The sequence below is a fragment of the Crotalus tigris genome, unplaced genomic scaffold, assembly GCF_016545835.1.
Source record: "Crotalus tigris isolate CLP2741 ecotype Arizona unplaced genomic scaffold, ASM1654583v1 scf7180000024341.3516292, whole genome shotgun sequence".
Classification (NCBI taxonomy): Eukaryota; Metazoa; Chordata; class Lepidosauria; order Squamata; family Viperidae; genus Crotalus; species Crotalus tigris.
In genome coordinates this window covers 3,370,754-3,395,157 of record NW_024100511.1, presented here as the reverse complement: position 1 = coordinate 3,395,157, position 24,404 = coordinate 3,370,754, and the positions used below count along the sequence as shown (strand labels likewise).

Below are 24,404 nucleotides of genomic sequence, written 5' to 3'. Positions count from 1 at the left end.
GCCAGGCTCCAGCTGGAGCTCGGCGCTGATCCTGGTGCTTCTGCTGAGCCCAGAAGAAGACCAATCAGCTGGAAAGCATTACTGATCCTGACGCTTCTGCTGAGCCCAAAAGAAGCGCTGATCAGCTGGAATGTTGCAGATCTCCAGGGTCTTGTGATTTACATTCAGATGTTTGGCAACTGATTCATATTTATGATGGTCGCAGTGTCCCGGGATCATGTGAATTGACCAAAACCTGCTGCAACCACCCAGCAGACGGGGGGAATATAAACCAAACAACCCCCACCCCATCCCACTGCCAATCCTCAATAGAAATGCTCACAACAATGAAAACCTTGGACAGGAGGAAGAGCGCCGCTGGGCGCTGTCTTGCTGGGCTGTGGCTTGGGGGGCACTTTTTTCAGTGCCATTGTAACTCCGAACAGTCACTAAGCGAACTGTTGTAAGTTGAGGACTATCTGTACTTTATCACTTTTTCCTTTTTTTTTTGTCATCAAGTTTTTGACACCTTGCTAGGCGACTAGTGGTACTCGGATGCTGCCATATCCTAAAAGTGGTACAATGGGTAAAAAGGTTGAAAGGGCACTAACAGGGATTAGTAATGTATTTTAGAATTTTATTTCTTTCTAGAGGCTAAAAAATGACTTAGGAAAAAGTGGAACAGAAGCAGTAAGCAAGCAGATAATACTTAGATTACAACCTGACTCCATTTTACACTGAGCCATAATTTCATTATTTAACCATTGAAAGTCAGTATATAAGGTATATAAGATATATAAGGTAAAAAAGGATATATGCAGCATTACCTTCATTTTAGATGTGAAACGGGTCTCTATCTCTCTCTCTCTCCCCCTCTCCCTCTCTCTTTCTCCCTTTCTCTTTCTTCTCCCTCTCTTTCCCTCTCTCTTTTCTCTCTCTCTTTCTCTCTTTCCCCCTCTCTTTCCTCTCTCCTTCTCTCTTTCCTCTCCCCCTCTCTCTTTCTCTCTCCCTCTCTCTCTTCTCCCCCCTCTCTCTTTCTCTCCCTCTCTTTCTCTCTCCCCCCCTCTCTCTCCCTCTCTCCGATCTTCTGCTCACCTGGTAAGCTGGCTTCAAGCTGTTCTCTAACAAGCTGACACACATTCTTATTGGGCTAGCTCAGGGGTAGGCAACCTCAGCTCTTTTATGACTCATGGACTTCAACTCCCAGAATTCCTGAGTCAGCCTAGCTGGGCTAGCTAGCTCCCTCCTGCCCTTTCTGCTTCCTGCTTCCTGCAGAGACGCAGCCAAGGCAGGAGTCCCGCCCAATAAGCTTCTCAGCTCGTCAGAACAGGGTGAGGCTACTCTCTTTTTTATACACAGAGAGAGAGAGAGAGAGAGAGAGAGAGAGAGAGAGAGAGAGAGAGAGAGAGAAGCTCTTTCTCTGTCTCTCTCTCTGCAAATGGCAGAGGAGGCTGGGAGCCTTAGGAAGGCTCAAAGAGCCTCATGCGGCTCCGGAGCTGCAGGTTGCCGACCTGTGACCTAAGTGAATCAAGACAGAATAGATTTCAACTGTGGCATTTTTCCATGTTCTCAAATTCATAGGACAATAGATTATATTGCTACAACTGACATGTATAATATATTCCTACACAGTTTTTTTTTTATGGAAGGGACCAAAGACAAAATTGAATTTTTAGCTGACATTGTAAATTTACTATTTGTTTTTGTTTCTTAGTGACATGTGGGCCCTTGGGTGTGTTCTTTATGAAATGTGTACATTGAAACATGCAGTAAGTTAAAGTTTAATATTCTTAATGAATGACCTATTCTGAGCATTTGTATCCCTTACTGATAATATTTTTGGTAATTGTTTGGCTGTTGGGAAATAAATAAATAATTGCCTTAGATAGTTATTTTATCTATGTTCTCATTTGTCCTGACAAATACTATTTTGCTTTAATGATAGAAATGATGTGTTTTTATATAATTTTACCTTCTCACATAAAAAGCTGTTGTACTTTATACATATATTGGATGACTTGCACTTCCAAACATAGCTGGTATTATTTGAGGGTTCAGGTCCCACATTTAAATACTTTGAATAATATTGCAAAGAAAAGGTCACAAAAAGTGAGATTATAGTTAGTAAAGTTAAGATTTAAGTTATCCATTTATGTTCATCCTTCATTCATCAACTTTTCAGCATGAATTAACATTAATATGCCAAGTTCTTTCTTCCTTATAGCAATTTGCACTTCTTAAGTATGTTTACTGAGATAAATCCTAGTTTCAGTGAGTCAGTTCTTTGTATAAATATAACCTTGAAATAATTGCATGACTACTGGTAGAACCTGTTTTATTAGTTTATATTTGCGAAGTGCATTCTTTATATTTCTGAATCACTATGAGAGGTGAGTCACCACGCTATATTTGTGAAAAATTACAGAATATGATGGAAACTACAGGACAGAACGACTGATCAGTTTCTTTACTGTATAATTAATCTAGATTAGTTCTTGTAAAAATTCCCAGTTTATACACATAATATGAAAATATTGAAAAATTATCTGTGAAAGTGTCCTATAGGGTGAAAAAAGTTAATATCTTGAAAAATATTTTAAAGTAACTTAAGGATATCACTAAGTATACTTCAGCATTGCTATAATCCAATGAATTCTACTTTTCTCTCTAGTTTGAAGCTGGTAATATGAAAAATTTAGTTCTCAAAATAATCTCTGGATCATTTCCTCCTGTTTCTACACGTTATTCCCATGAACTCCGGAGTCTGATTTCACAATTATTTAAAAGAAATCCAAGGGATCGACCATCTGTCAACTCCATATTGGAGAAAATGTTTATAGTTAAACGCATTGAAAAATTTCTTACACCACAGGTACGTATTTGGATCTTTAGTTCTAGGCAGTGAGTTCAAAAGTCCATTTCAGATTTTTCACTTCCAAGAAATATTAAAAATTCCTTTATCAGTGATTATATCAATTATTATTCTATTTCATAAAATGTTTAAAGATATTGTGAAAACAGAGGCAAGATCCCCCCCCCAATTTTTTCCCAAAAGGAAAAGCCTCCAATTATAATAGCCAGGAAAAAATGGAATATGTTAAAGCCTTAGGCAAATAGAAATAGACTAAAGAGGAAATTCCATCAACAAGGAAGAAAGGACAAGGAAAGATATGTCAACCAATAATGTCAACAAATAGAAGAAGAAAAAAGAGAAAAGTTGCAAGGAACGTTTTGTAACACATGGAAAACTGCATGAGAACTTTGTAAGATCCTTGTGAAAGCCAATTTGGTTTAGTGATTAAGTACAGGACTAGGAGCAGGGAAATCAAATTTTAGGCCTGGTCTAAACATAGCCTAATTGGCCTCTTCATTTAAAGGTGAATAAGTGAAGATGGTAGGTAGACTTGTTTATTGACTAAAGAAACAATAAAGATAAATGGAAAAGTAGGAGAGAACAAGAAAGATAATGGAAAAGTAGAAGAGTAGTTCTAGATGGGAAAGAAATGACAACTTTGAAGACAAGATAATGGATAAGAGTTAATGACAATACAGTTAAAGTAATAGTTTTTTCTAGTGGTGATGTATAGCTAAGAAAACTGGATATTGAAAACAAGTGAGAGAAGGACATACTGAGAGAATTGTGGACTTGAAAAAGAATCAGTCTTGGACTAAATAAAAACTGTTACCTTGAGGTAATAACTGGCAAGCAGAAGCTTGCATATTTTGGGCATATGAGGTCAGCAGGTGTGGGATTAGAAAAACCTATGCCTGGCAAATGGAGGAAATTAGAAAAAGGGAAAGCAAACTAATACAATGAACTAATGGAATTTAAGATTATTAGAATTTCCTCAGAGAGCTATGACTATTAGAAATCAAGCTGGCAAAACTTTGGCCATACAATCACCAGAAATTGAACTTGATTTAATAATATCAACTAACTACAGAATATGAATTGCTATTATAATAATTTCAAATATGAATATTATTTCAATATTTTGCCTAAGGTTTTGAAAAGCTGTTACAATTGCTGCTGTGTAGTTGTATGTGGAAGTAAAATTGATTCTTAATTTTGATCCAAATATTTATGGAGTGCTTGGTGTTCTTTGAGCTTGCTTGCTTGGTTGTTTCATTACTCAGCTAGGTAATACCTTCACAGTTCAGCCCTGAGTTTACACTTATATACTCTTTCACTAGAACCAAATATTTACTTGAAACCAACTTTTCCCAACCTAGTTGCCTTCCAGGTTATTGAATTACAATTTGAATAACCAACCATTAGCTAGTGGCATCCTGAGAGAGTTATAGTTTTGAAATATTTTAAGTCCAGTTCAAAATTCAATATCTTCAAAATACACAAGGAATTCTTATTAAGTATCAGTATGGCAAGTTTGCATGTATAGAATTTCTGCCTAAATATTCAGGTTTATATAGAAATAATCTTTGAATCAGGCTGCGGACTCTTTAATAAGAGACTTTATAATTTGTTCATATATTAGGTTTATATTTTGTCAAGAGTATTAGGTGGCATAGAATAGCATTTCATTGCCCCCATTTTTCTTCACAGATATAAGTTCAGGAGGTAGAGTGAGTTGAGAGTGAGTGACTACCCAAAATTATCCAATATGTTTATGTAGGCTGAAGGTAGACTTGAATCTGGGTCTCCCCAATTAAACAACTAAATGATGGCGGCTGTCAGAATGTGATACAAAGCTATAAATACTTACTAATATTAGTATCCTTAATAATTTATTCTCAAATTCACATCAGCAATTTTTTCTATCATGAATGCAAGCATAATTATCACTTTAAATGTTTTATTTTTGTAATTAACTTTAATTGCTGATATTTTATTCAAAAATATGTTCTTTTAGCTTATTGCAGAGGAATTCAGCCATAAAATGTTTCAGAAGATTGGACCTCATCCTGGACCAGGTAATATATAAACTAAGTATTTCTAACTAAATATATAATCAACTAATAAACAAATCTTAGTGTAGCTGATCTCTGAGCAATTAAGAGCCATAACAATGGCTTTGTGTATATGAAATCTTTTATTTATCTTACATAGTTAAGAACTTTAATTTAAAACCTTTTTATGATTCTGGATAATCTCTGTATAACAGAAGCTATTGTTGGCTACACTTTTGTTCTTAAGATGATTTAGTAAGGCATCTTTGCCTTTTTGTACATTATGGAGCTTCAAATTATAAATAACTTTTCCATTATTTGTCAAAGTAAGAGAAATGTGAAGTCTGTCCCTGATTCCAGCATGCATTTAAACATTTCAATTTTATACATACCTCTGAAGCATATGAAAATCAGTAAGATTTATTGTATAAGGTTAGGCTAACGAATATTTTCCAAATATCTCTCCCAATATTGTTTTACTATGAGCAATATTTTATATATCCAATTTTGTGCAAAGATTTGGCATTGTTATTCTCTCTTGCATAGCAAAGAGACCAGCCCAAGGACAAAACTTAGCCTCTGCTGCACCTGCTCACAAAATTACTAAACCTGCTGCTAAATACGGAGTGCCTTTAATACTTAAGAAATCTGAGGAATCAGCTAAGAAATTCTGTGAGAAGCCTGTAACTAAATGTAGACAGGTGAGAGCCTATTTAATAATAAAATTTTCAATCTTTGGGGATAGAAAAAGGGTACATTTATTACTGAAAGTGTTTTACATTGCACTTTTCAGTATCATAATTTCACCTGCAAATTCCCTAACAGTAGTGTCTATGGAAATTCTCAGTCATCCATGTCATAGTTATCCCAAAGATGCTTTTTCAAAAGGCAACTGGACTTTCTTGTTTTTCTTTGAAGACATTTCACTTCTCATCCAAAAAACTTCTTCAGTTCTGACTGGATAATGGGGGATGGAAAGATTTATACTCTTTGCAGACAGCTGGTCATTTGCATTCTTTTTGTGAGTCATTAGTGCTACCTGGAGGCTTATCTGTGTCTTCATGGTCACCTGAGTAGTGCAAATGTGTGTAGAACCTTCTTGGAACTGTTGAAAGGACTGTTGTAGACTGGAGATAGATGATATTCCCTAACAGGAATTGAAACATAGTATATAACTAGTCTTTGCATCTAGTTTGATTTGAATTCTGATTCAAAATATGTAATATATATTTCCACTGACTTTTACTTGTATTTAATTGCAGATGAAATATGCATTATATTTGACCCAGTGTATAAGATTACATGCAGCTATATGTCAATTAATGGTTAATAGCTGCGAAGTAGAGCAATGCTGAAGTTCCATCTTAGTGTCATTTTCATATAAGTTTCTTATTTAAAATGGCAGTAATTCAGAATCCTGCCAGTAAATATTCCTGAAAAATCTAAAATACATAATATCTAAAAGCAATAGATTTTGGTTAAATGGAACCAAGTGTTTAACTTCTAAAAGTTCAAAATAGTGCAGTTTAGTGGGTCTTCTTGAATATATTGTAACATTATGGCAATATATTACAGTACGTTAAATGTTCGCTGTTCAACCTCATACCTCTCTATTCAAAGTAGGACATGGATATTTAATCAACTAACAGTTAACTGTATCAAATTAAGGTTGAGAAGAATAAAGTTCAGTTGCCACTAACTTATATGCTTGGACAAGTCATTTATTTTTAGATTAGTGTACTTCATCTGATTAATAAAAAAAATGTGGATAAAAGAGTGTGCAGGTTGATGAATCTCCTTGGAGGAGAGGCAACATTTGAAATAAAGTTATTGTATTACACATTACCATATTTAAATTTCTAGGTTAGATCTGGTCTATATTGTACTACCAGCAAAAATGCAAATGAATTAACTCCAGAGCCTGTCTGAGTTGGCTTTTTCTTTAATGGCCTTTAATAATAATAATAATAATAATAATAATAATAATAATAATAATAATAATAATAATAATTTTCAAATTACTAACTGGTATAGTAGCTGATGCAGTGCAACAGCATCTAGTTGAAAACAATCTCTTTCCACCTGAGCAGAAAGGAAACCGCCCCAATAGCAGAGGAACAAAAGATCAACTCCTAATAGACAAAATGATCTTGGAAAACTGCAAGAGAAGGAAGACCAACCTGAATGTGGCATGGATTGACTACAAAAAGGCATTTGACTCTCTGCCACATGATTGGATAATAAAGTGCCTAGAAATAACAGGAGTCAGTAGAAACATCAGAAAATTTGTGCAAAGATCGATGGCACAATGGAAGACACAGTTGCAGATCAATGGTGAGAGGCTGGGAGAGGTTAATATCAAGAGAGGAATATTTCAAGGAGATTCATTATCACCATTACTATTTGTTATTGCACTGTTTCCTCTGTCAACAATACTGAATAACTCAGGACATGGCTATCAAACATCAAAAACATCTGCCAGACTATCCCACCTCCTTTATATGGATGATCTGAAGCTGTATGGAAAAACATCATCTGAAATAGAATCGCTGCTCAACACTGTCCGTATATATAGCCAAGATATTGGAATGGAGTTTGGCTTGGACAAATGTGCCACACTTACTATCAAACAAGGAAAAATAATGAAAACTGAAGGAATCAAGATGCCCCACGAAAATAACATTAAGAGTCTGGATGAGGAAGAGTACTACAAATACTTGGGTATCCTTCAAGCTGACAACATCAAGCACACTGAAGTCAAGAAAAAGATTAGAGGTGAATACATCAAGAGAGTGAAGAAGATCTTAAAATCCAAACTCAATGGAGGAAATACCATAAAGGCAATCAACACCTGGGCAATCCCAGTCATTAGGTACACAGCTGGAATAGTGGACTGGACTCAAGCAGAACTAAAAGCAATGGATAGGCAGACCAGAAAAATAATGACAATGAATCATGCCCTTCATCCACGCAGTGACATTGATAGACTTTATCTACCAAGGCAAATAGGTGGGCGTGGAATGCTACAAGTACATCAGATGGTTGAAGAAAAAAAATGGCTTTGGAAGAATATCTGAAGAACAATGATGAAGATGCACTGAAATTAGTATATCAGGAAGGCTTACTGACTACTGGAGAGAACAAACTGGCCTACAAGAAAGACCAAATGAAGAACAGAATAGAGGCATGGGAAGACAAAGCACTACATGGCCAATACATTAAAAAAATAGCTGGGAAAGCAGATAATAATAAGACCTGGCAATGGCTAAGAGCAGGAAAATTGAAGAAAGAGACCGAGGGACTAATTCTGGCTGCACAAGACCAAGCCTTAAGGACAAATGCATACAAAGTCAAAATTGAGAAGACAGCAACAGACAGTAAGTGCCGCCTATGCAAAGAAGCTGAAGAAACAGTGGACCACTTGGTAAGCTGTTGCAAGAAGATTGCACAAACTGATTACAAGCAGCGGCATGACAAAGTAGCAACAATGGTGCATTGGAAGATCTGCAAAAAATATCATTTGCCTGTAAGCAAAAACTGGTGGGATCATAAAATAGAGAAAGTCATAGAAAATGATAAAATTAAACTGCTCTGGGACTTCAGAATTCAAACAGACAAGCACCTGCAACATAACACCCCAGACTTAACAATTGTCGATAAGAAAGACAAAAAAGTCTGGATAGTGGACGTGGCAGTGCCTGGAGATAGCAGAATAGAAGAGAAAGAACTGGAGAAGATAACAAAATACAAAGACCTACAAATAGAAATAGAAAGACTGTGGCAAAAGCAAGCAAGGGTAGTACCAATAGTCATAGGCTCCTTGGGTGCAATCCCAAAACAACTGGAGCACCACTTGAACACCATTGGCATTGACAAATTCGCTATTAGTCAATTGCAAAAGGCGGCCTTATTAGGAACTGCTTCCATCCTGCGACGATATCTGTAATACCATCAAACATCCACATCTGCCTATCCCAGGTCCTGGGTAAGGACTCGATAGGTAGACAAAATGCCAAATCCAGACTGAACATCTGGCTGACTGTGCGATGATTGATAATAATAATAATAATAGTAAAGTTGGAAGGGACCTTGGAAGTCATCTAGTCCAACCCCCTGCTCGGCAGGAAACCCTATACCATTTTGGACAAATGGCTGTCCAGTCTCTTCTTAAAAACTTCCAGTGTTGGAGCATTCACCGCTTCTGGAGGCAGGTTGTTCCACTGGTTAATTGCTCTCACTGCTGGGAAGTTTCTCCTCAGTTCTAGGTTGCTTCTGTCCTTGATTAGTTTCCACCCGTTGCTTCTTGTCCTGCCTTCTGGCGTTTTGGAAAATAGTTTGATTCCCTCTTCTTTCTGGCAGCCCCTGAGATATTGGAACACTGTTATCATGTCTCCCCTCGTCCTTCTCTTTATTAAACTAGACATACCCAATTCCATCAACCTTTCCTTATATGTTTTAGCCTCCAGTCCCCTAATCATCTTTGTTGCTCTTCTCTGTACTCTTTCTAAGTCTCAACATCTTTTTTACATCGTGGTGACCAAAACTGGATGCAGTATTCCAAGGGTGGCCTTAACAATGCATTGTAAAGTGGTATTAACACTTCATGTGATCCTGATTCTATCCCTCTGTTAATGCAGCCTAGTACTGTGTTGGCCTTTTTGGCAGCTGCAGCACACTGCTGGCTCATATTTAGGTGATTGTCTACTAGGACTCCGAGGTCCCTCTCACAGTTACTACTATTGAGAAGGTGCCACCTATGCTGTACTTGTGCATTTGGTTTTTCTTGCCTAAATGTAGAACCTTGCTTTTTTCACCATTGAATTTCATTTTGTTAGATAGTGCCCAGTGTTCAAGTCTGTCGAGGTCCTTCTGTATCTTAAGCCTGTCTTCTGGAGTGTTGGTTATTCCTGCCAGCTTGGTGTCGTCTGCAAATTTGATGAGTTCCCCATCTATCTCTTCATCCAAATCGTTGATGAAGATGTTGAAGAGCACTGGGCCCAGAAGAGAGCCCTGGGGCACCCCACTACACACTTCCCTCCATATAGATGCGTTTCCATTGAGGACCACTCGCTGAATACGGCCGGTCAGCCAGCTACGGATCCATCTGGTGGTGATGTTGTCTACCCCACATTTTTCTATCTTATCAAGTAGTAGGTTGTGATCTACTTTATCAAATGCCTTACTGAAGTCCAAGTAAATTATGTCCATAGAATTCCTCTGATCCACTAATTTTGTCACTTGGTCAAAGAATGCAATAAGATTTGTCTGGCATGATCTATTTTTGACAAACCCATGTTGGCTTTTTGTAATGACTTTGTTTGCCTGTAGGTGTTCATTGATTCATTGTTAGATTATCTTTTCCAGGATCTTCCCAGGTATTGAGGTCAGGCTGATAGGTCTGTAATTTCCTGGGTCCATTTTTTTCCCTTTTTTGAGGATGGGAACTACATCAGCTCTTTTCCAGTCCTCTGGTAGTTCCCCTGTGCTCCAGGATCTTTGAAAAATATAGTTCAGTGGTTCTGAGATCACATCTGCCAGTTCCTTGAGAACCTTGGGGTGTAATCCATCTGGTCCGGGGATTTGGACTCGTCTAGGCTGGACAGGTGCTCACTTACCATTTTCTTCCCTTTTCTTGTGTTTCTATTCTCTTTTTTATGGCACTATTTTTGATAGGTTGGTCTGTTTTTCCCTTTGTGTAAAGACAGATGCAAAAAACGAGTTAAATAGTTCTGCTTTCTCCCTGTTGCTTGTCACCTTATTGCCACTTTCACCCACTAATGGACCAATCATTTCCTTCACTTTTTTCTTATTTTTTACATGTTGAAAGAAGCTTTTTTTGTTATTTTTGACTGTGGTCGTAAGCCTTAGTTCATTCTGAGCCTTGGCTTTCCTCACTTCATCTTTGCAGGCTTGGGCTATTTGCTGATATTCTTAGTTATGTGCCCCTCTTTCCAGTTTCTATACTTGTTCTTTTTATATTTCAATTTGTCAGAGAGTTCTTTATGCAGCCATGCTGGTTTCTATTGAGAGCTGTTATTTTTCCTCTTTATTGGTATTGTGCTAGACTGTGCTTTTATTATCTCATTTTTCAAAATTTCCCAAGCTTCTTGAATTGTTTTCCCCCGGAGGATTCTCATCCATGGAATCCTTCCCAAGCCCTCTCTAATACTGAAATTAGCTCTCTTGAAGTCCAAGACTCTAGTTTGACTGTGTTCTATTGCTTGTGCTTCCATAATGTTGAATTCTAATATTGCATGATCACTTCCTCCCAAGGTTCCTATGGCTTCAACACCTTCTCTCATTTCATCTCTGTTAGTGAGAATTAGATCCAAAATGGCTAATCCCCTAGTTCCCTTCTCTACTTTTTGGAAGACAAAGTTGTCTGCTAGGTTTGCCAGGAACCTGTTTGATCTTCCACTTGGTGCAGATTTTGTCTCCCAGTTGATGTCAGGATAGTTAAAGTCCCCCATTACTATTGTGATGTGCTTCCTACATACCTTAGTTAGCTGACTAGCAAAAAGTTCATCTATTTCCTCTGTTTGGTTGGGTAGTCTGTAATATACACCTATGGCAATGTCATTTTCCCCCCTTTTATATTGACCCAAATGCATTCAAGACAGTTTTTATCATTGTTGTGCTCTATTTCTGTAGAGATGTAGTTATTTCTTATATAGAGAGCAACTCCACCTCCTCTTTTATTTGATCTGTTTCTTTTAAATAATTTAAATCCCTCTAGCTGTGTGTTCCATGGTGGGTTTCATCCCACCATGTTTCCATAATGGCAACAATATCATATCTGCCCTCATTAACCCGAGTTTCTAGTTCATCCTGTATGCTGTTCATACTCTGTGCATTGGTGTATAGACATTTGAGTCCTTTGTGACTGGCTCTGTGTTTACTTTCTACGTAACCTGTGTGGTGCCTGAGTTCCCCTATTAGCGAAGAGATCCAGCAAAGAATCATTCCCAGAGAGAAATCATCCAGATGCCCCAAACTCTATGGTCTCCCCAAGATACACAAAGAAGGAACCCCACTCAGACCTATAGTCAGCTCCATAGGCTCACCTCTACAAAACCTAGCCAAATTTCTCGCCAAACAACTACAGCCCTATGCAGAATCCATCACCTCACACGTAAAAAACTCATTCCAGTTTATAGAGATCATAAAGAAACAAAACTTACAGCCCAGCGACCTACTAGTGAGCTTCGATGTCATATCCCTCTTCACCCAAGTGCCTATCAAAGAAGCCTTGACAGCTATTCAAAACAAATATAACCCTCCCAAACACATCTTGGATCTGACCAACCACTGCCTATCCAACACATACTTCATCTATAATGGACAAAAATACAAACAAACAGAAGGAGCACCCATGGGATCACCCCTCTCACCTGTCACTGCCAACCTCTACATGGAACACTTTGAAACCCAAGCTCTAGAAAAATCGGATCACAAACCCAAACTCTGGCTCAGATACGTAGACGACACCTTCATAATCTGGCCCATGGGAAAGAAAAACTGGACAAATTCCTCACACACCTCAACAGCCTACACCCCAAAATACAGTTCACCATGGAAACAGAAGCTAACAACCAACTTCCCTTCCTGGATGTCTTAGTCTACAAGAAATCCAATGGCTCCCTAGGACACACCATCTACCAGAAGAAAACACACACAAACCGCTATCTGCACGCTCTCTCACACCACCACCCAGCACAGATCAACTCTGTAGCCAAGACACTCATCTCCAGAACAAAACGCTTAGCTGATGAACAACACCTAAAAACCGAACTACACACTCTCACCAATGTACTAACATCCAATGGATTCCATAGAAATAAGATTACAAACCTAATCCAAAAAGAAACCCCCACTAAAATCCAAGACAAAGAACAAGAAAACGGCAAAGCCCTCCTCCCATACATAAAAGGCACCAAAGACAGAATCAGTAAGATCCTCCATAAATACAACATCAAAACAGCATTCTGCACAAACAGAAAAATATCCACCATCCTTAGAAACCCCAAAGATAAAATTGAATTAGAAAATCAAGGAGTATACGAAATCCCATGCACCACTTGTCCCACCACATACATTGGACAAACCAACAGAAGAATAAGTGCACGCATTGAAGAACATAAGAACTCAGTCAAAAAAGAGGAACCAACATCTTCCCTGGTCCAACACCTTAAAGCCACAGGACATGAAATTGACTTTAAAAATACCAGAACCATTGCCAAAAGTGAACATTTTAATAACAGAATAATCAGAGAAGCCATCGAGATAGAAAAACGCCCACACAGCATGAACAAGCGAGATGATACCTCCCGCCTACCAGCCATTTGGAAACCCGCCCTTATTGACAAACGACTCCCTAATACAAAAAATGATACCAGACCCACACTCACAAAAACCACACAGGATGTCACCACCACACATCCACGCAAAAAACAAACCCAAAGCCACACCGATGATGAGGCACGACCACAAACCAGAAGCCAGACCACAGCTGCATCATTAGCCACTTTAAACCCCTCCAATCCATACATGAAGCAAACTGACACCCTCCATGAAGAGGAGACACGACCACGAACGTGAAGCCAGAAAATAGCAAGGCAGCCCAAAATCTTAAACCCCTCTGCAACTCAGACTAACCTGAGCACAACCAAACAGAACACTCCCCCAGCCAATCAGAGCACAGCCAACCCCCCATCCAATCAGAGCACAGCCAACCCCCCAGCCAATCAGAGCACAGCCAAGCTCCTAACCAATCAGAACACACCTCCATCCAGTCAGAACACAGCCAAGCTCTGACCCAATCAGTTCATACCCCCATTGGCAGTTAAAAGGAGGAAACAGCTACAATCACACATTGCTCCTAGAAGCACGAAGCCGAAAGCACCAGCCTGAAGATGACGAATGAGACTTTGTCGAAACGTCGCCAAGACACTTCCAATTTTACGTGGGAGAAAACCCGAACAACCAAAGACCTACATACAAATACCCGCGAAAACCTCAGAAAACATATATATAATGAATATATATATTCATTCTGAAATGAGAGCTTATTATATTTCCTAATTATCAGGATTTTTTAAATTCTGTTTTCAGTCATGTGGAAATAGAATGTTGTATTAACAACACTTTCTATATATTCTATATATTCACACGCACTGTACTTTCTTTTGTGTTAAACCTTTACATAGATTCAGTGCTGACTTTTGCAAACCTATGGTAATCTCTATTTAACAACATTTTAGAAAAATGTCATGGCTCTTATAAGGTTTTTTTTTTTAAAAAAAAAATGATAGAACCATTTGTTATTTGTTATTTTTTTTAATCTGTAAACTGTAGAATATGGTCTTAAATAAATATTGCTTAGGAAAGCAAGCTACTCATTTTATAAGATTTATTGCCTATTATTAAAAATGCAAGTACAAGTAATCCTTGGATTATGACTAAAGTTAAGCCCGGAATTACGGTCATGCCAGTTGTTAAGGGGTCACCATATTATGCCCAATTTAACCAATTTAAGCAAATGAGATGATTGTTAAGGGAATGCTATGGTTGTTAAGCAAATCCATTGTCCACAATGGGCATTTTTTGCCAGAACCTGGAAGTAAACATCAGTTTTCTACAGAGGAATCGTAAGTTGTGTGACTGTAGGATGCTGCAAATGACCATAAATACAGTCAAGTCCCAAAATGTGGCATGTGACTGGGGGAGCCTAGCTGTTGAAATGTCAGATCCAGATTGTAAGTAGCTCTGCAGAGGTCCGTCATAATTTTGAATGGTTTCTAAGCAACTGGTTGTAAGTCAAAGACTACATATACTCCTACATATCTGAGGGAGTAATTGTTAATATTTAATTTGTGAAATACAACTGTCCATCTTTTTTATTACATTTAACAGATAATTGAGGAATATAATAAGTTACTATTTAAAATAACATTAAAGTAATAAAGCATTAAGAACTAAACATATAGATGACTTTGTAAAATATAGTCCTGTACTAATTTATCTGTGAAAAGTTAATCTATTTATTAGTAAATATGCATCAGGCCCAAAGCAATAATTGTCAAGTTTAATTTTAAATTATTGATTTCATATTCTCAGTATACAATATGTAAGTTCTTGCTAATTTGCAGTTTCACTTTTTATTCAGGGCCCCCCACCTCCATTGAAGAAAGGGAAACTACTAGACGAAAGGAGGAAAATGTTTGAGGTATATAGACAAGGAAACAGGAAATTAGGCAAGAAGCTTTTAAAAGCAATAAATAAATCTTAAAATCTTTCCTTCTTATTTCCTTACAATAGAATATTTCCAATTTATAAACGTGAATATACCTTGTGTCATTACTATCCTAATCAGAAATACGTTAATAATTCATAGTTTAAATCACTTTCCATTTTTCAGGAAGCAATTAAAAAGAAAAGGCTGGAGGAAAAACAACAGCGTGAGCAGGTAAATTGAAAGCTTTACTATTTCTGGGTTTGCTTGTTTGTTTTGACAGATTGTACAAATTGGCAACATTCTTATGATTAATTGGGGGTATTAAATAAGTTAGATTGCTACTAATTAAAAAATTATTAATTTTTAGATCAGTTATATGAAGGTTGAGCAAATGAGAAGACTTGAAAAGGAAAGGGTAAAATGTTGGACTTTAAACATTAATTATGAAATTCAGTTTTCAGAACTTCCATTGGATTCCAAAGTCTAGCTTTAATTTTTCCTCCTTTTCTCCAGATGGAACGAATAAACAGAGCCAGAGAGCAAGGATGGAGAAATGTTCTCAGCATAGGTGGAAGTAGTGAAATCAAGGTTGGAATTTCCCACCTTTTTATATGAAATTATTTTTTCTAGTTACTATAAATGTGAAGATGAGTAAACAAGAACTATTTTTTACATTCATAGGCTCAATATTTTGGTGGGGGAGGAGCTATTGTGCCTTTACCTGTTCCTGGTCGAGGACCATATGAACACTATCATGCTATTTTTGATCAGATACAACAACAAAAAGAAAATCTTAAAACAGAAGGAAAAGATGTAAAGTTGAATGAAAAGCCTGGTCTAGAGCCTAGTCAACGGTATGTCTACCTTCATTAAAAAATTCATAACATGTAATTCTGGCCTAAGATGCTGAAAATTACTGTGCATGTTTATCTACAGAGGATCTCCAACTGGAGTTCATGCAGGAATTCATAATGGCCCTGCAGCTTACCATCATTCATCTGATGCTGATGCTATTAGGAAAGGAATGAAAAGATTGGAGGAGGTCTCCAGACAAGCCAATGCAAACAGGTTGAGTACATGTCCTGCGTATGTATGTAAATGAAGAAACACTTAATGTACTGAGAATCACAGACGTGGGTGCTCAAAAGGATACCTGAATTAATTATATATTAATTATTCATGCTTCACACATTGCTTCTAAAGATACCATGCTCTATTTCACCCATTAATCTACAATTTTTACATTACATTTCAACATTATTCTTTAATTTTGTGAAGCCATGCAGAATTATGTTCAGCTGGGCAGCCTACTATCAAATCTTTATTATGATTATAAAACAGCATAAATAAGTGGAGTACAGTCATTCAAAAAGCACATAGATTAGAGTAAAAATAAAAATTTAAAAAATTATAAAAAGCTAGAAGATATAAAAGATACATGAATTAAAAACAGTGTATGCAAAAACAATATAAAAGAATGGATAGGTGTGTTTGATAGGTATAGGGAACACAAGAGGTTAGTATGCAGAAGACTATATCAAGACTATAATATGACAAAGGAGGTAACATTATATGGCAACATTGTATCCTGTAGCAAGATTGGTATCTGAAAGCAACAGGGTAACGTAAAATTAATTTTTGCAACCTGGATATTTATGTAGCAATGTGGAGCCCACTAAATAATCATAAGTATTTCAAAATATTTATGAGATAATAATAGAAACTAAAATAACAAAATAGTATTAATAAAACAATAATACCTAAAGTAAAAGAATACAGACATCCCTACATTAAAACATATGAAACATTGAACATATAAAAAAATACAAAGACTCTCACTTCATCTTAAAATTTGTTTACGTGCTTACTAGTCTACCAAGGTAAGTATTTCAGAATTAACAATAAATCAACTTCATCCAAATATTGATGACTATGGGCCTCATCTCCGATATGAAAGGATTCAAAGAAAAATCTCTTTAAAAGATTACTAGACAACCCTTGAACCATTGGGTTATTGTTTCAGAGATATTTACCTAAACAGAAACAGAATAACTAAGAAAGAGTAGGAGAGGGAGCAGCTTCCAACTTCCTTCCAGTTTGACTGATTTCCCCTCAGTAGGTGATGGTGTGATTGGTCTATATCAGACATGTCAAACACAAGGCCTGGGGGCCGGATGCGGCCTGTGAAGTGGTTTCATGTGGCCCGCGAAGCCATCCTGGAAATAGTGAGGGAATGGTCCCTGCTGCCTTTGCCTTGGCCCTGGCCCAGGCCGGCCGGGAGGGAGCCAATGTACAATTTTGTGGTGGCCATCTATGCTGAAACGCATTCAGTCTTAGCTCCACAAGGCCATCTGGAAACAGTGAGGAACCAGCCCCTGCCGCATCAGCACTGCCTCCGGGGTGCATGCTGGGGAGGTATCACCCTTTGTGAGGAATGAAGAATTGCACCATCGCCTGGAAGTGGCCAGCAAATGGCCCTGGCGTACTTCACATATATGGCTTGATGGGCTCTGGGGGAGGGGTTTCGGCAGGCAGCTGGGTGCTCTCCTCACAGCGCTGAGAGGCTGAGCCAGCTGACGCAAATCTGATGAGAAGTGCAATGCTGCCTAGCCCCCAGCCTGTCCATTTTCAGCAGGCAGCAAGGTACAAAGCTGGCGAGCTTCACACCACTCAGCTCAACCTCTCAGCACTGTGAGGAGAGTGCCCCGCTGCCTGCTGAGACTGGGCAGGCTGGGAGCTGGTCGGCATCACGCTTTTCAGATTCGCGCTGCCTGGCTCAGCCTCTCGGTGCTGTGAGAGGAGCGCCTCGCTGCCTGCCGAAACCAGACAGGCTGGGGCTGGGTAGCATTGTGCAGGTAACATTGACTCTCACGCTGCTCATGGCATCCCCTCCCCCCAGAGCACACCAAGCCAGATATGTGAAGTAGGTGAGGGCCATGTGCTGGCCATTTCCAGGCGATGGTGCACTTCTTCATTCCTCACGAAGGATGACACCTCCCAGCTGCGTTTCTTGCCTGTTTTTCTCCCTTCCTCGTCTCAAATATTTTCCCACCACTCTGTACTTAGGAAGGAAAGAAGGAGAGGGAGGGTCTGAGGGAAGTCCTGCCTTAACTTAGTCCTGCCCTGCTGCCCTTTCATCATCCCCTTGCCCCCTCCTCCTGGCCTATCCTGGGGGTCTCCCATCCTATTGCCAAAGCCAGGTCTCCTCCCATGGAGAAGGAATGGGTCTCCCTCTGACTTTGCCCTCGTACCCATCATGAACAATCTGGCTAAGGAGAGCAAGCACAGCAGCAGCAGCCTTGAGGAGGAGGTAAGTGCAGCTGGGCTCCCCCTTGAGGAGTGGGGCTGGGCTTGGTGCCGTGGGTGCTCGAGGGCCAGGCTGGGCACCACCATCCAGCCCCTCCCACATGGCCTGAGAAGAACAGTGAGGCTCCTCCAGTAGACCATGCCTTGGCACTTGCCCTGGTCCCACCCCCTTCTGCCAGAGACCCTCAGATCTGTCCCACTCCTGCCCAGGCCCTCACAGACACCATTGATGCGAACGATGTAGAGCTGGCCACGCCCTCCCCATAGGCCACACTTACTCCATCCACGCCCACCCAGTAGGCCACACCCACCCTGGCCACCCCCCCACCCCCCCAAGGGCAACCGCAGTGCTGATGCGGCCCTAAATAAAATTGCGTTTGACACCCCTGGTCTGTATAACTTCCAGAAGGCTAGGGCGGGACCAGTCTACCTGATCTCCGAAACCAAAGGAAGAGCCAGTCTACTTAGCCTCCAAAGGGCTAGGGTGGTACTAGTCCATTGAACATCTGGGTGGTACTGGTCCACTGAACATCTGGGTGGTCAAGTTTCAATCCCATGGGAGACATGGCACCCAGATTTTGGACACATTCTCTAAGTTAGCACTTTTGAGGTACATTGGCTCAGAAGTTGTTGCACTGTGATGCATTGTTTCATCCAGTTAAAGGTTACAGACACAAGAGTTTTAGTACTATATATATAATACAAGAACAATCCAATATAGAAAGGCACTTGTGAAGGAATCCTGGGAAGATTTCTCCCCCCCCCCCCAAGCAGCTAGTATAGGAGTTTTTAAACCTTACCCAATATTACCCAGCATTATTAGTTAATAGTATTGTTTCCATTTAGTACACTTAGTGTTTAAAATTTAAGTAATTTTGAAGGCAACAATATTACAATGCTGGTTATGGGTAATTACCATTGAAAATAAAGTGTTGTAAAAAATTAATTTTCACTGGATTAAATTCAATGTGGTGAGTTCATCAATGAATATTGTTAGTAGAACAGTTTCCACCTCCCTTTTTATATTTTACAATGCTTGCTAACCATTTTAAAATGTGTAGTATGTGATATAATTAAAAGACAGAACACATGTTTATAAATAATGCTATGCTCAATTGCTAACTTCCAATAATTCGGTTTTAATATATTCCATTTTAAATTTTTCAAAATGCATCGAATGGAGAGAGCTTCTTTGTTTTAGTCTAGTATTTATATTTCTATTACCCATAGAACTCATATACTTGTCTTGGAAAATTAGGATAGCTCCTTTTTCCCCTCTGGCTCCTCCTATGTGGCAGCAGGAGATGTTATTAGAATGAGATTCTGAGGAACATAAGTTTTTATTTACATAGATGGAATGTTGCTGGTTTTAATTTTGAAACTCCCTTTTCATTATATCATAATATCCTAGTGGTATATTTCTAACTAGTTTTAGTATGTTAATAATAAACATATTATCACTTAAATTTCTCCTAAGCAATTTCACAAGTGTAAAAATTCAGTATTCATTGCAGTCTAAAACCTTTAATGAATAATAGTTCTATGCAGATATGTCTCTTCATACAGAGTTGGTGAGTGTTTGTGTGTGCGCATGTGTGTGTATGTGCACACGTGCAAAAAGTGGCTCTAAATCTTCATATTCCTGTTGATTGGCATGCTAGTTAGTCTAATGAAAGTTGAAATTCATCAGTTTCAAAAATAGGGAGATTTTAAAATGTCCAGAAATATTAAAACAGTGGAAATCTGTTTTTCCTAGAATAAAAACATGGAAATACTAGAAGAAAATAAAACTTATAAATAGTGTATGCTATTACCAATGTCTACCCTACTTCCAGTATTTTGAGGCCTGACAGAGGATAGGAAATGATCCAACAACCTCAAAGCAAAAAGTGAAAGCAAAGTCCTGAAAAAAGAAGGACTAATTATTTCTTCTGTTGAGTCAGGGTCGCTTGCAGGATGATCTGCATTTTTGTTCTTTCATTTGAGACCTCTTTAGCTTGTTCTCTGGTATATAAAATGCAGTGATCTGATAGTCTAAACTGTCCTGCATATGGCATTAGAAATCATTCTAGGAACTAAAACCTAAGTGTCACTATATAATTTCTTAACTACAGATAGTCCTCAACTTACAACCATAGTTGAGCCCAAAAGTTATATTGCTAAGTGAAAAATTTGTTGTAAGTTTTGCCCCATTTTACGACTTTTCTTGCCACATTTGTTAAGTGAATCACTGCAGTCATTAAATTAGTAATATGGTTGTTAAGTGAATATCATTTCCCCATTGACTTTGCTTATCAGAAGGTTGCAAAAGGTGATCACATGATCCTGGGACACTGCAACTGTCATAAATGTGAATCAGTTGTCAAGCATCCAAATGTAAATCACATGATCATGGGAATGCTGCAACAGTCATTAATGTGAAAAATGGTCATAAGTCACTTTTTTCAGTGCCGTTGTAACTTTGAACAGTCGCTAAATGAACTGTTGTAAGTCAAGGACTATCTGTAGTTTATATATCATTTTAAAAGAAAATATTAGGAAATATTTAATTATTCCTTGTTTTCTTAATTTTGAAGGCCATGATAACACTAAGGCATTTTTCTCTTTTCCCCTCCTACTTATAATGGAAAAACCATATGTCAATTGTTTCAGTAGTAGGCTGAAAATAGTTTGGGAATATTCTTATATCCGAATTGTACTGCATTGACTGCTAAATAACTTTTTAAACATATATGCTACACCTTGTGCTGAAAATTCTGCAGGTTAATGAGCAATATAACATTTTAAATGTAAGGACAACAGTAATGTTAATCAGCACCACTAATCAGAAAAGATTGAATTAAAATAGAGGACCAGCACTTAACATGTAGCAGCTCAACTTGAATGGAACCAATTAACAATCACAGTGACTTCCTTCCGTATATTTGTAACCATTCCTCATATAAATACAGTTTCATATTAAATTTCATATTTCATATTAAAATAGTTTATTGGAATTCTACTCTGTCTTTATTGTTTTTATAAGTAATTCAAGACAGCAAACATACATAATGCTCACTTCTCCTCTTTGAAATTACTTTTAGATATATTAAGATGTATTAATACATTCAACTTTATATTATACTCAGGCAAAAAGGATGGATAGCTGCAGAGAGAGCTAAACAAGTTGAAGAATTCTGGCAACGGAAGCGAGAAGCCATGCAAAACAAAGCCCGTGCGGAAGGACATATGGTATGAAATGTTGGCATTCTACTGTGCAGGCATTTGAAGTATCTTTTTCATTGTTAACTCTTTTATCTACTTAATCTTTTATTATCTATTAAAATCTATTAACTTTTATGTCAAGACAAATGTAATTACATCTTAGAATCTTGCTTAAACAGTCTAGGAAATATAAATAAAATTGTTTGTATTTTAATATTACTTATTGTCAAAAACTATTTTATTTCTATTTATCTTTTGCATCTTCCTTTTTATTTAAAGAAAATACAGAGTGACTGTAGTTTGCAGTTCATATGGCAGTAATAGTCATAAATCCTAACGTAAATTTTAAAATGCAGTCATGTATGTCTGCACATATTTCCTTGAGAATAATTTCCTGACTTCTGATTAATCAAATTGAGTTGTAAATTAGTTTTAAAATTTGGGCAAACAAACATTCTTGCTTTTCCTAATAATTTCCTTTTAATTAAATCACTTTTTAAATGATACACTAAAACTTAAGGGAATGATGGAAAATTAAAGTAGAAAAAAGAAATTCTCCAATATATATGGATCTTGGCTTTCTTTAACATACCTAAAATAGATTATTCCAAAGTACAGCTGCATAGCTGATGTTATTTTAGCAGTCTATAACCTATTACCTAGTTATTCTAGTTAACATGCTGTACTATTTTATACATAATTATGTATATAATTATTGGGCTGTTCATGTGAAAGCCATGGCTTCCTACTATATGAACAAATCATGGTAAGCTTCTCCCCTATTTTCCTTCTTTGGGATATAAAAAGGGAACCAGAAGTTTTTACTTTTGAACCACTTATGGAGAACTTTGATTTGCCTGGAATTGCAAGCAGAATCTTCTACCATTCTTTATATTTAAAAGAAGTAAGGATAAGCATTGATGTCTGGGGCTTGTTTATCTTATTTGAAACTTCATTACACTATACCGTATTTTAATTTGATCTTTGTTATCTTTCTCTCCTGATTCCTTCATGAATCAACTTTCTGTTCTGAATTTATTGTAGTTCAGTATAATGCCTGATATGGAAATAGACAAAACAGGACAGCGGGTTAGATGGTTCACAGTTTTTAATTTAATTTTAATTTACAGTTCAGTATTTAAATGAAAACTTCAAAAACTTTTCCTACTAGTTTTCTCCTTCATTAAGAGCATTTTGTTTAATATCACAATTCCTCTGCAATACATCCATTACATTTTATAGACATTTATTGATGTTTTATAATAATTGTTAGCAGATTTAAACTAACTCTGAAGGCCAGGCCTAGCTTTCAGAGGGGAATGTAATAAACCAAAAAAGAATATCATTTTCTCTTTTTAGCCAATTTCAATAGGTGTTACAAATGACTATAAACATGTGAGAAATACTTGGTGGCAATCATATGTACTCTTACATATGCACAAATGAGTATATATGACTATATCTTTAGAGTACAGTGGGGAAAAATGAAATGATCAGCTTTAATAATTTAGCCACAGTTATCTGAATTTCCATAATTTATCTTACTTTAAGGTAACTTTTTATCCCTTCAACCTAACACCTTGAAAATTCTGGCATTATTAGCAGGTTGGAATGAATTACCATCAGTTTTACTAAGGCTTAGCTTGAAGTTGTGCATCTGCTATCTGTGGAGTGCAATGAGATTGGTGATCTGCTCTAAAAACCTCCATAAGAAGAATTTTTCAAAATCAGATATTTTGTATTTAGCGGAAGAACATATAAAACATTTTGGGGTAGGACAGAGTAAAGAAAAAATATATTTGTAGGATGCCTTTTGCTAGCATTCATGTGAACATAATCCTCTGCGTAATAAGGCTACAATTTTGCATTGGGTAAGATTTTCTCATTGATAACCCTAGCAGTAAATTAAGTTGTTTTCAATTAATATATGGTAAGAGAACAGGAATAGTCTGACAATGTAATTGCTGCTCTGCAAATTAGTACCAACATATGTAAACAACATTTTTGCTCTGCACTGCACAGAACTCTCTCTCTCATAAAAATACTTTTGAAGCATGCATTATTAGGGCTAAAAGGGGATATGAAAAACTCAATTTTGTGAACTTATCTTCATGTTTATATTTAGGGGCGGGGAAACCAAATGATCTAATTACCTTTGCTGATAGGAAGTAAAGATTCTTTTTATACTATTTCATCTATGAGTGAAGAAATATTTGTTGAGATTTGAGTCCTGATCAAGCTATCAAAAGATTAAAATTTTATTGCTTTTTACGAAATAGGAAAGGGGGTTCACCACATGGATCAGAAAAATGAATATGATACAGAAAGCAATAATCTGATTAAATGAGCAATTCAGAAAAAATGATAATTTCACCAAATTAAATTATATGTACATTTTATTCAAAATATTTCCAAACTTTACCATCATATTATGTATAATATTCTATTGCTATGGTATGTATTTATGTTATGAATAGGAATTCTGAAAAGATTTTGAAATTATAGTTGAAACATTTTCAATAAGTTATGGTGAGATTTTTTTTTGAGAAGCAAATATTAGCATTCAGCAAATATATCTATTGAGTTTACAATTTTAAAGGAAATAACTAGAAGATACTCAGCAAGAAAGAAATGGAAGAAATTTGGTGATTGTTTAAGAATGCATTTTTTCTTTAACTTTTTTATTCATTGATAATGATCAAATGTTGATTGATGTAAGACTAGATAATATGATGGCCCTAGCTATTATTGAATTTAATACAATAAATGGTGA

General features: G+C 37.2%; 1 protein-coding gene across 19 annotated transcripts in view; it reads left to right on the top strand.

Moving 5' to 3' along the window:
* NEK1 (NIMA related kinase 1) overlaps nucleotides 1-24,404 on the top strand; it is a 94,600-nt gene that overhangs the window by 16,539 nt on the left and 53,657 nt on the right. For 18 of the 19 annotated variants that reach the window (XR_005554666.1, XR_005554667.1, XR_005554665.1 and 15 more), the window contains 11 exons: nucleotides 1,694-1,748; nucleotides 2,651-2,851; nucleotides 4,851-4,911; nucleotides 5,434-5,588; nucleotides 15,053-15,112; nucleotides 15,305-15,352; nucleotides 15,489-15,536; nucleotides 15,635-15,709; nucleotides 15,803-15,975; nucleotides 16,058-16,189; nucleotides 21,556-21,658. Coding sequence is in view for 15 of the 19 variants with exons in the window: in XM_039326473.1 (XP_039182407.1) it covers nucleotides 1,694-1,748; nucleotides 2,651-2,851; nucleotides 4,851-4,911; nucleotides 5,434-5,588; nucleotides 15,053-15,112; nucleotides 15,305-15,352; nucleotides 15,489-15,536; nucleotides 15,635-15,709; nucleotides 15,803-15,975; nucleotides 16,058-16,189; nucleotides 21,556-21,658 (1,111 nt within the window). In the remaining 4 variants the exon portion in view is untranslated. The remainder of the gene's footprint in view (nucleotides 1-1,693; nucleotides 1,749-2,650; nucleotides 2,852-4,850; nucleotides 4,912-5,433; nucleotides 5,589-15,052; nucleotides 15,113-15,304; nucleotides 15,353-15,488; nucleotides 15,537-15,634; nucleotides 15,710-15,802; nucleotides 15,976-16,057; nucleotides 16,190-21,555; nucleotides 21,659-24,404) is intronic. The other variant, XM_039326477.1, reaches the window with a different exon arrangement.